We start from the raw sequence: 12,496 nt of genomic DNA, 5'->3' as shown, positions 1-12,496 counted from the left end.
TGTGTGTGTGTGTGTGTGTGCGCGCGCGCGCGCGCGATCTTAATGTGAAGTTTTCTATTAAAAGAAAAAGGAAAGATAACCGATTGTTTGACAGGATATAACCGCACGGTGCATATTGGCCCTCATTAACTGATCAAATAATTACTGCATATTTTTTTGGCGAACCTTCGGCGAATCGGTGATCATTTAAGTTAACATGACATTTGTGAACGCTTGAGCTCCCGTGTTTCATGTCTATGTTTTGGTAGATCTTCATAAAAAAATGTGTCTTCTGTTTATCAATTTGTGTGTGTGTGTGTGTGTGTGTGTGTGTGCACGGTGGTGCTGGCAGCATTTACGTCCAACACCCCCTCATCTGACGTCAGCAGCGGCCGAAGGTCTTCTCGCGGCAGCCTGCGAGAACGAGAGTCAGAATGCTAAACGCATGCGCATGGGACTGGAGCCTCTTCCGGTGAGTGGAAAATGTTATTTATGACATGTTTCGCTTCCCTTTCCTTAATGATTCAAAAACAAGCACAGGCACGAGTACAAGCACACACATACACATTCTCCTCTGTTTGTGTTTTGATGTTTCCAGAATGCTGCAAGTGAAATGAGGATTGTGTTTGCATTGCATGCCGGAGTTTTGAAATGGTTCTCTTTCTCCCCAGCTCTCCCCTTCTTCACACCGGCCGACAGAGATGAACAGGAGAATCGCGGATATGTTAACCAGCAAATCTGTTTTCTGGTTTGAAATCTTAGAACACACACACACACACAGACACACACACACGTTTTCTGCCTTGCTTGCGATTTCAAAACCAATGTCAAATGTGTCGCGCGCGCGCGCGCACACACACATACACACACACAAATCTCTCTCTCTCTCTCTATATATATATATATATATATAGAAACACACAAATAGTTCACACTCTCTTGGTGTCCTGGCTCCGCTTCTTGTAGAAAGCACTAGGGTAAATACCGAGACTGGTAAAATAATTTATTGACATAAAATATATCAATAGTAGGCTCTGCATGTCTTTAACAACTTGTTCTTGAATCTCCACCTTTCTGTGGCCTAGCCTGAAGAAGCTGTTTATGCAGCGAACATTTGCTGCTTTCAAGTTTTAAAGACATGCTGAGTCTACTGTTGTTGATATATTTTCTCTCTCTGTCTCTGTCTGTCTGTCTGTCTCTCTCTATATATATAAACATGTCTTACTCTGTGCATTATCTGTAACTGTGTTTTTCAAATCATCATACACGTAGGCAAATACAACTGACTACTGTATCAGTTGATTAACGTATGTTTACCTTTGTCAGAAGGCAGCGCTGTACGCTCTGTTCAGCAGTTGGTTTCATTTCACACGCACGTGTTCCGGGGATGGCACACACATAGACCGCTAACATCCAAACCGCCCACTTGTCTGTTAGGGGTAAACCTGAACCGGTGAGAGAGAGAGAGAGAGAGAGAGAGAGAGAGAGAGAGAGAGAGACGAAACGAAATTTTATTTCACCAGGGTAATGAGATAAGCAAAACATAATGCTTTTTTTTCCACCAAGCCCTGGGGTATTAAAAAAAAAAAGAAAGGGGGAAAAAAAGATGGATATGGGGGTTGGGGCTACATCAAAAGAACACATGAACACAGAACTATTAACAAGAAAGATATCAACGACAAAAATATTCACTGAAAATGACATGAGAAACTTATGAAGAAAAAGACTACTACAAAGCAACAAACTAAATAACTCTCTTATCCCCACCCCTACCCCTAGTCTCATTCCTCGTCCAACACTATGCACATAGTTACACACACACACACACACACACACACACACACACACAGTGAAAGAGAGAGAGAGAGATAGAGAGAGAGAGAGAATCACATGTCTGTTAAAAGAGTCACCCGAAGAAGAGGATCGGTCATCATCCAGAATGAGCGAGAGAGGACAACAGACGTCTGGTTGAGAAACTGAGAGAAAGGAGGGAGGGAGGGAGAGAGAGGCAGAGACAGACAGACAGAGAACAGAGAGAGGAGAGAGAGAGGAGAGGGGAGAGAGGCAGAGGAGAGACAGAGAGAGGAGAGAGAGAGAGGCAGAGCCGAGAGACAGACATAGAGAGGAGAGAGAGGATGGAGAGGCAGAGACGAGAGAGAGACAAAGAGAGGAGAGAGAGGCAGAGGAGAGACAGAGAGAGGAGAGAGAGGCAGAGGAGAGACAGAGAGGAGAGAGAGGCACAGAGAGAGACAGGACAAAGAGGCACAGAGAGACAGACATAGAGAGGAGAGAGGGGATGGAGAGGCAGAGGAGAGACAGAGAGAGAGGAGAGAGAGAGAGAGAGAGGAGAGAGAGAGAGAGAGGAGAGAGAGAGAGAGAGACGGGGGGGCAGGGTTTAATCAGCTGTCTAAAGGAGAACGTGTCATCCGATTAACTCCTAGAATTATTGTCACACACACACACACACACAGAGAAAGAGAGAGAGAGAGAGAGACAGAGGATGAGGGGAGTGTTTATGCGAGGTGGGGAGGGACTCTGAATCAGATGTTTTATTCATAAAGGCCATAGCACCTTTGAAGGAGGATACCCTTGAAAAAAAAAATAAAAGAAGAAGAAAAAAAAAAAAGGGAGAAAATCGCATTTTACTTCACACTGAATGTTCAACTGAGTTATTAACAGCAGCACTCCCCCCCCACTCCCACTCTCTTTTTTGTGAAACCCTTAAAACGGAGTTAGGATTAACTGTTCAAAAGATGATTATCATTTTCAGATGACATTAACAGAATAAGGTAAAGTGAAGCTGGTGAAAGAGAGAGAGAGAGAGAGAGAGACAGGCACACACATAAAAAGAAAGGGTGAAGACGGGGCGCGGGGAAAAAAAAAAGAGCGGGGACACAGTATGCGGGTCACGGTCCAAGGAAGAAAACTCTTGACAAACGCACCGATGAGCGGTGCAGAATTATGCCCCTGTGTTTCTCTCTTATCCCACTCTTCTAATTTCTGTGTGTGTGTGTGTGTGTGTGTGTGTGCGCGCGCGCGTGAGTGTGTGTGTTGCTTCAAAAGCTGTGTTTGGGACAGTGCCGAACTTGTATTCAGAGGGTTGCGAGTTCGAATCTGTGAACACCAAACACCTGAATGTGTTGTCGTTCTGGTGGTGTCAGTACGGTGTGTGTTAGAAAGCTCCCTCCCTTCCTCCTGATAAATTATGGTCGGTAGTATGATGTTACCTGTGGCCAGTTTCGTTCGACGCTCAGTATGATTATTTTCCAAACCCCGACCACGCTTTTTTTGTTGTTGTTGTTATCATTCATTTTCATAGTCGTGTACGATCACCAAAGGCCGAACACATTGTTCCGGATTCAGAGCAAAGAAACGACTTTGCAGTAGGGGTGTGGGTGTGTGGATGTAGTGTGTGTGTGTGTGTGTGTGTGTGTGAGAGAGAGAGAGAGAGGGACGACGAAGCATACAAAAAATATGTCCCCGTTTAGATATATTTGTGTTGCTTTGCTTTTGTTAATTTTTTCTCAAGGCCTGACTAAGCGCGTTGGGTTACGCTGCTGGTCAGGCTTCTGCTTGGCAGATGTGGTGTAGCGTATATGGATTTGTCCGAAGGCAGTGACGCCTCCTTGAGCTACTGATACTGATACTAATTTTTTTATGTCACGACAGATTTTCTGTGTGTGGGATTTCGGTATTACGTCTCCCGTGAAGACGAATTAATTTATTCATTTATTTCTTTATTTATTTATTTATTTATTCATTCGTTCGTTTATTCAGGACAAAAGAAAGCGGGTGTGATATCGCCGGTCTCTGTTTCAGATCAGTCCTGGTTTATTATTAAACACAGCACAAACACAAAGACCGCAAAACATGAAAGCTAGTGCACACGGTACACAGTACGCAGCAGCGCTTTGCATGCAACTTCACTGTTGCTGCTGCTGCTGCTGGCAAGACAATGGGGTAGGCAGGTAGGTGTGTTGGTAGGAAGGTAGGTAGGTAGGGTGTGAGTGGCTGGGCTCTGCTTTCGCTGGCTGCTGCCGTCAGGTACCCCAGCCACCTACCCACCTACCCGGCCTGTGCTGCCGACGCTAGCCGACAGGTGTGGGTGTGGTCGTATTGATTGATTCCACCTCGTCGCCAAGCGGAAGGGAGCAGAGAGAAAAGTTCGTATAAATCACGACCACCGTCATCTTTATACTGGTGCTGTGTGTAGGATGCTAGGAGCAGAAGGGGGGGGCGGGGGGCGGAAGAGAGAAATGCTATCAGATATAATCAACCACCTTTCTTTTTTTTTTTTTTTTTTTTTTTTTTTTACTTTACTGGCGTGGGAAGCAATTGGAGACCGTATGAATCTTGTTTTCTGCGGTAGAAATAGGAGCCTAGAGGCAGGTGAAGTGCTGTCTTTATTTCGTAGCCGTGATAGAGACCTCAGAAACAGAGCCGGGAGGAAAGGTGGCAGAGTGGATAAGATGGTCATCTTCCAATGCAGAGTCCAGTCCGTGAGGGTGTGGGTTCGAATCCCGCTCTCCGGCCCTTTCTCCTCCTACGTTTGACCAAGGAATCAAACTGAGCGTCTAGTCACTCGAATGAGACGATATAAATCGAGCCCCCACCCCGCCTGCCCCCGACGTGCAGCACGCACTTGACGCAATGAAAAAGAACCCATGGCAATGAGTGTTGTCCTCTGTTAAAATTCTGTAGAAGAAATCCACTCTGATAGGTACACAATATATATATATATATATATATATATATATATATATATATATATATATATATATGCACGCACTCAAGGCCTGACTAAGCGCGTTGGGTTATGATGCTGACAGGAAGCTGCCCAGTAGATGTGGAGCAGCACATATGCATTAGTCCGAAAACAGTAACCGCCTTCTTGAGAAACAAACCGAAGCACGGCAGTGTCGTATTCTGGGGCGGTGGTGAAAATGAAATACTGATTAAACAAGAAACAGCAGGAGCAGTATCTTAGTTTGTAGTGGGGAATAGAAGTCAAAAGCAATATAGAAATATTATCTTATTTTGTAGTGGTATTATAAGCAGTACCAGCATTATCCTAACTTTGGTGTGGTAATAAAACTCAGAAGCAACAGAAGTCGTGTCTTATCTTTTGTAATATGATTAGATCTCAGAAGCAATAGAATTACCTTATTTTGTCATGGCAAAAGAGTTCAGAAGCAACAGGAGAGGTAATTCTTGCTTTAAAAAAAAAATTATTTTTTTTAGTAGCAATAGAACTTAAACAAAATCTGCAGTATGTTATTTGCGGCGATAACGGACCTCGGAACTGAGTAGCAATCATTAGGAGAAGTGGTATAACCAAACGTCATCATCATCATCTTTCTTTCTTTCCCATATCAAGATAACGATAGGAAAAAACAAAAATAATACTGCACGCAGGAAAACATAAAAAAAAGGGTGGTGCTGTAGTGAAGCGACGCACTCTCCTTGGGGAGAGCAGCCTGAATTTCACACAGAGAAATCTGTTGTGATGAAAAGAGAAATACAATACAATACGATATCTACCCGATGTTGATATTCATGTCGCAGCTAACAATAATCGATAGGAACTGACCTTGAGCTCGATACTTAGTGTATTGTACCGTATTGTATTGTATGGTGTGTTGTATGGTATTGTGTAGTATGATATTGTATTGTGTTATATTCTCTTACCTTTTTGTCAGAACACATTTTTCTGTGTGACATAAGAGTTGCTCTGCTCGTGGGAGAGCGCCCCACCCCACACCTCTTTTCTTGTTTTTTCTTTTGTTTTCTGCCTGCAGCTCTATTTGTTTTATCATCAGAGTATGTGTTTTTTCTTTACCTACAATGTATTTGCCAGGAACAGTTAATTTGTCGCCGTGGCAGGCTTCACAAAGGGGCTTCAATTTATCGTCTCACCCGAAGGACTAGGTTACCACAAGGTCTGTTCGTTGGGGCTTCAGTAAAACAACACACACGCACGCACGCACACACACACACGCGCGCACACACACACACACTACAACTACTACTAACAATAATAATGATGACGGTTCATATATACGGGATTCGAACCCGTGGGCACTCACTTCCTAGTCAAGTGCACCACCACTAGGCCACAGCTCCCACAAGTGTGAAAAGGCCAAGGCGACCCAGGCAGACAGTCTACCCTCTGGCAAGGCAAGCTTAAATTAAAATTATGCCGGAATCGAATTCTCGCACGCGTTTCAATCTGACTTCGGGGGATTCGAGAACCTCATCTCAGAACCTCGGTCACCTTAATCCCTCTCCCTGTTGCCTTTGATTCTTGTCACAGCGAAAACACCGCGTGGGGGATCGATCTGTGTGGTTTTCCAAGGAAGCAGGTATTATAACGGCCAGGGTGTACAATGTAGCTATAAGATGTTGGTTTTTGTTTCTCTCTCTCTCTCTCTCTCTCTCTCTCTCTCTATATATATATATGTGTGTGTGTGTAGTGTAGTGTGTGTAGATATAACTATGTATGTATAACGTGTGTGTGTGTGTGTGGATATAATTTTATAGGTATAACGTTTGTGTGTGTGTGTGGGGGGGGGGGGGATATAATTACATATGTAAAACGTGTGTGTGTGTGTGTGCGTGTGTGTGTCCCCACACTCCAGTATATTCTCCCCCTTCACCAGACCTTGAGTGGGCGTGGATCTGGACGCTAGCCATTCGCCGGATGAGACGCGATAACCCGAGGTCCGGTGAGCAGCATGCACTCAGCGCACGTAAAAGAACCCATGGCAAGAAAACGGCTCTGCCTTGCAAAATACAGGGAAATCCACTTCGATAGCAAAGCAAAAACTCTTGTAGGCAGGGTGTGTGTGTGGGGGGGGGGGGGAATGTATGTATATAAAAGGGGGTGGTGGCGCCCTCTCGCTGTTGCGACGCGATCTCTCCCAGGGGAGAGGAGCCCCAACATCACACAGAGAAATACGTTTTGGCAAAACAGTAACACAATACCAAAAAACAACAACAAACAAACAAACAAAAAAACAACAAAAAAACAACCCACAATAATACAATACAAAATACAGTGCAATATGCACGCACGCGTACCCCCGCTCCCCCTCCTCCCCCCCACACAAACACCCTACACTCTTCTTTTCATTTCTCTCCCAACTTCAACTCTCTCTCTCTCTCTCTCACACACACACACACTTTCCCTCCCTCCTTTATTTCCCCCTCCCCTCCATCTCCTCTTGGAATCGATTACATGTGTGTGCGTGCGTGCGTGCGTGTGCTCCGACCATGAACTGTCTGTGCAGGTGATACACACACACACACACACACACACACACACACACACACATATATATATATATATATATATATATATATATATATATCGGCATAAAGTGTGGACACACCTGGCTGTGGAACATCACATCGCTGTTGTCTGTCCTGCAGCCTAGTCATTGTTTAGTCTTGACAGGACGTGTGAAGAAGGTCCAAGTGATTTACTGTCACGCGCGCGCGCGCTCGCAGCTTCTGTCGGTTTGTGTGTGTGTGTGTGTGTGTGTTTCAATCTGTTTCCCCTACCGCTTTGTTTGTTTGGTAGTTGTTTTTTTTTGTCCCCCGCGTTGTATAAGTTTCAGTTTCGAAGAAGCGTCAGAGCGTTGCCGGCTGATCAATATACAATACACCACAACTGATTTGGTGGGTTTTTTGTGTGTTTTTTTTTGACATTTTATTTTTGATCATTTTTTTTCCACTGCAGATATCTGACCTACGCTTAATTCCAACGCGGTGGAGTCTGTCTAGAATGCATGACATAACTGGAAAAAAAACACAAAAAAACAATCGAGTAAAAATGCATTAAGATACATTAAAAAAAAAAAAAGAAGAAGAAGAAAAGAATGATACGTGGAAAGGTAGAGGATTAAAATAAAGTAAGAATAGAAAAATAAATAAATAAACGGGGCTACGTGCAGTGAACTTGCGCTTGCTCGTATTATTTCACACACACACACATTCACTTACTCGCATGCGTACACAGTAATCCCCCCCTCCCCCCATTCGATTTTTTTCCCCTACCCTCGTCTAATATCACTTACAGTGAAAAGACGTTAAACTAAAGAACGAACACAGAGAAAGAGAGAGAGAGAGAGGTTGTCTTTCTTCTTTTCATTTTACATCCCCCCCCCACCCCCCCGGATCTTCGAACCATGTTTAACAGATCCCTTTTTTAAGCACTGAAGGCTTTTCACTGTATTGCGCAACGTGCCGATTAAACAGAAACATATATTGATTGATTGTGTGTGTGCGCGTGTGCGTGCGAGAGAGAGTGCCCCCCGCCCCCCCACCCGCGACCTTTCCTTACGAATGATGTTTTTTTTTTTTTTTTTACAATTCACAAGTTTCACTTTCTTCTCCATAATACACACACACAACACACAAACATATATACATATATAAATATATAAGCTTCTACTGTCAGTGATCTCTCCACCTAACGTTCCTGTTTTTAGGTCTCACTCACCGCTCCGCCCCCTCTCCCCCGTTTCTCCCCAAAACTACACCCCCCCTCCCACACACACACTTCTCTCCATAGAAATAGTTCTTTCCTATTTTCTTGTCCACCTTTCTGTTTTTCCTTCTTTTTTTGTCAGTGGCATGTAAGCAGTTTCACCTTTTCTTGAAATTCTCTCTCTCTCTCTGTCCCTTGCATGCATCAGGAAAAGCACGCCAATCGAGTTGTCTTCCTTTCTTCTGTTCAATGTTTCTCTGTGTGTGTGTGTGTGTGTGTCTTTATCATACTTATTTTCTTCTTTGTGTTTTTTTTGTGTTTTGTTTTGTTTTGTTGCCTGGTTCAAGTTCAACGTCAGTTCCTCTCATCCCATCGTCTTCCATGCACCGTTCCTTCTTCTCCCTCACCTCACCCCCTCTCTCATCATCACCACCACCACCACCCCTCTCAGATCGCCCCCTCTCTCATCATCACCACCACCACCACCCCTCTCAGATCGCAAAGAGCTGGGTTGGAGGGAGTCCGGCGGGGTTGGGGGGGGGTGGGGGGGGGCGAGGGGAGTGGAGGGGGGTGGGAGGGGCGCGCAACACCGTCGTGTTTTTGTTCGAGCTGTTGTTTTCTCTCTGTCTCTCTCTCACCGAAGTGCCGCTTTTCCCTTAGTAGTTTAGTTTGCTTTGGTTATGGTTTTTTTTCCCTTTCTGTTCCATTGTAGTGGTTTTTGCTCTGATTTGTACCTACTATGTCTCTAGAGCTTTACAGCTAATGACATTAAACATTTCCAGTGTTCAGTTCTCTCTCCCTTCTCTCTCTCTCACCTCTCCACTCCTACTCATCCTGCGTCTCTTCTCTCTCCGCCTTCCTTCCCCCCCTCCCTTCCTTCCCTCTTTAGAGAGAGAGAGAGTGTGTGAGGGGGGGGGGAGCGAGAAGGTGAGAGGGTGCTTTCGCGTGTGTGTGTTTGCGAGAGTTGTGGGGGTGGAGGGTGGGGGGTGGCTTCCTCAGTCACCTGACCTGGGGAAGCGGGCGACAAACTTGACAATGACTGACTTTAAATTCTTTCCTGTCGCTATCGATCGGCCTTGTCGCTCAGTGTGGCTGTGTGGCTTGTAGCTCTGGCTGTGACTGTGTTTTTGCTGCTGTGTGTCTGCCTGCCATCCTGCAAACTTAAGCCATCATCTCTGATGCTGAGGCCTTCATCATCATCATCATCATCATCGTCATCACAGCTCTGCTGCTTGTCTCCGCTCAGCTAAACCCGCCACCGCCTTATGCCACCCCTTCCTCCACCACCCCCAAACTCGTTTCCCCCAACACACACTCTTCCCCCCTCTCTCTGTCTGCTCGCCCCCCCTCCCTCCCACGCCCCCTGCTATATTGTCACTTGGCTTGGCGTTTACTTAACCATACCATAGTGTATGTGTGTGTGTGTGTGTGTGTGTGTGTGTGTGTGTGTGTGTGATCTCTGGTGCTGTTGGATATACAGGTTTGTGTTGTATTATGCTGCATTGCATTGCATTGTGTGTGTGTGTGTGTGCGTGTGCGCGCGCGTGTGTGTGTGTGATCTCTGGTGCTGTTGGATATACAGGTTTGTGTTGTATTATGCTGCACTGCATTGCATTATATTGTGTTATTGTATTGGTTTAAACATGATTCCCCCCCTCCCTCTCAAAAGCAAGTAAAGACTTTGCGAACACAGAGCATCAACAAGCCGTAACTTATGGCGTGCTCCATCGGTAAACGACACGTGCACAATAATGAACATATTATAAATAACACACAGGGGCAGCGTTATGAACATCGAATGTAGATTAAACCTCAGAAGAATTCTTTAACGAAAGACGTAATAATAATTATAACACAGTGGCAGCGTTATTAACATCGAATATAGATTAAACCTCAGGAAGAATTCTGAAACGAAAAATATAGTATCCCAGAAAAAGGAAAAGAGACATGAAAAAAAAAAGTACTACGTTGCGTTGCGTTGCGTGATATTGTATTGCTTCAGGCTTTTTATTATTTTTTTTAATTTTTTTTTTTACGCCACATGTTTCCTTGTGTGAAATTCGTGCTGCTGACCACACCACACCCGGCTAGAGCATGTCGCCACAGGGCAGTGCCATCCATATCCCCCCCCCCCCCCCCCCTTCACCTTTTTTTTTTTTTTTTTTACTTCAGGGCAGACAGACAAAAGTTGGATTTTTATACAAAAAATAATTATTCCAGGGACAACCGTTTTGTTGTTGTTGCCGTGGGCTCTTTTCACGTACGCTAAGCGTAGCGGCACACGGGACCTCGGTTTCATCGTCTCGTACGAATGACTAGCACCCAGACTTCCATTCTTGGTCTGGTGGAAAGGGTGTGTGTAGGGGTGGGACGAGTATGAATAAAACAACCAACAAAACAAAAAACAAAAAAACAACCAAACTCTGTTCGCATATGAGACTTGAACTCGCGGATCGACACTTGCTTCGTAGTCGTCCGCATTACCCACTGGCCCACCGCTGCCACACTCTTTCAGGTGAGGTGGAACCGAACCAGTGAGATGAAGTGAAACGATCTTGTTTGTGGTCCATCAACTTACTGGACAATGGTTTTGTTTTGTTTTGTTTTTTCTTCTGCAGCTGCTTAAAACCGTCTTCAGAAACCATTAACGTTTTAACGTTTACAGTGAAAATAGTGTCTTTACTTTAAAAAAAGAAAAAAAAAAAGAAGAAAAAAAATTGATATAAAACTCAAAAATTGTGATAAAAAAAAGAATTGTGTACACTTCTCAGTGAAGTAAGCACGCGTGTATTGTTAGCAATGTGGAAGGCTTAGAAATAATTGCCAGTGTTGAATTTTTTTTTTTTTTTCAAAGCACAAAAATGCAAAACATTTATTCGAAAGCAAATGTCGATGGCGTGATTTTTTCCACCGCATTTCTACAAAGTTCTGTTCAGTTACGTTACTCAAGGAGGCGTCACTGCGTTCGAACAATCTACATTACTTAAATCTACAATATTTCTACTAAAATATCGCTGACTTGATCCATTTTTCTTCACACACACACACACAATGCGTCGCCTGTGCACACAGACTAATAGACCGTTACCCCAGCATGCGATCAGTTGATCCCAGCCAAGAGAGCCGACTCTGAATGGATTCTGGCCGACATGTGTTGTTTAAATAGCTCACCCTTTCCCTGACCCCAGTGTCAGAAATGTAAGGACATCGCAGAAGAGATAAAAAAGAAAAGAAAAGAAAAAAAGGGACGTTATAAACGAAGAACGAAAGGCGATTTGATGAAACGGTGCGTAAAAGATTGTCCCGGGAGGAGGTGGGGGCGTGCGTGTGAGTGGGGTTATGGGGCAATTGTCTGCGTGTGCGTGTGTGCGTGTGTAGGAGGGGGAAAGGGCGTTACGGGGCAATTATACTTTCTGTGTGTGTGTGTGTGTGTGCGTGCCGTCTGTGTGTGTGCGTGTGTGTCTGCGGTTGGATCAGCTGTCAAACGCAACACAGCCAAATGGTTCGTTGCATTCCACAACCCCTGTGGGTATCCTTGGTGTCGGTTAACGGAATGAGGTTAATGTGTCCACTGCCATGCCCTGCCCTTTCCCCAGTGTCCTGCCTTGCCCTGCACTGCCCTGCCCTGCCCCCAGTACTGTAGTACCCCGACCGACACCCACGCTTTTTCAAGCATCATTTTTATTACTTTGTTTTCTCTGTGTGTGTGTGTGTGTGTGTGTGAGAAAAGTCAAACTCTGTGTTCAGATGACGACTCACTTGATCATTGGTTGTAGTAGTGGTAGTTGCAGAAGTATACTGTAAAGATTATAAATTTATTTTAAAGATATTATAAGTAGTCGTAATCGTCGTAGTAATAGTAACATTTTTATACCCCCAGAAAGGCTTCGGCAGGAAAGTTTCATAGATATAACCAAACATACAGACAATAATTATACTCCAGGGGAAAAAACAAACAAAACCGTATCCTCTGATCCCTTCTACCCCCTTCTTCAATCGTTTTATGTTTATTTCATCGATCGCCAG

General features: G+C 44.5%; 1 protein-coding gene across 1 annotated transcript in view; it reads left to right on the top strand.

The window, feature by feature from the left end:
* LOC143280279 (nucleolar protein 4-like) overlaps positions 1 to 12,496 on the top strand; it is a 42,793-nt gene that overhangs the window by 22,424 nt on the left and 7,873 nt on the right. The window contains exons 4-5 of the mRNA XM_076584910.1: positions 332 to 451; positions 11,659 to 11,668. Coding sequence (XP_076441025.1) covers positions 332 to 451; positions 11,659 to 11,668 — 130 coding nt within the window. The remainder of the gene's footprint in view (positions 1 to 331; positions 452 to 11,658; positions 11,669 to 12,496) is intronic.

Source organism: Babylonia areolata, chromosome 3, assembly GCF_041734735.1.
Source record: "Babylonia areolata isolate BAREFJ2019XMU chromosome 3, ASM4173473v1, whole genome shotgun sequence".
NCBI lineage: Eukaryota > Metazoa > Mollusca > Gastropoda > Neogastropoda > Buccinidae > Babylonia > Babylonia areolata.
The sequence above is the reverse complement of the archived record's forward strand: the minus strand, read 5'-3'. Positions and strand labels throughout refer to the sequence as shown.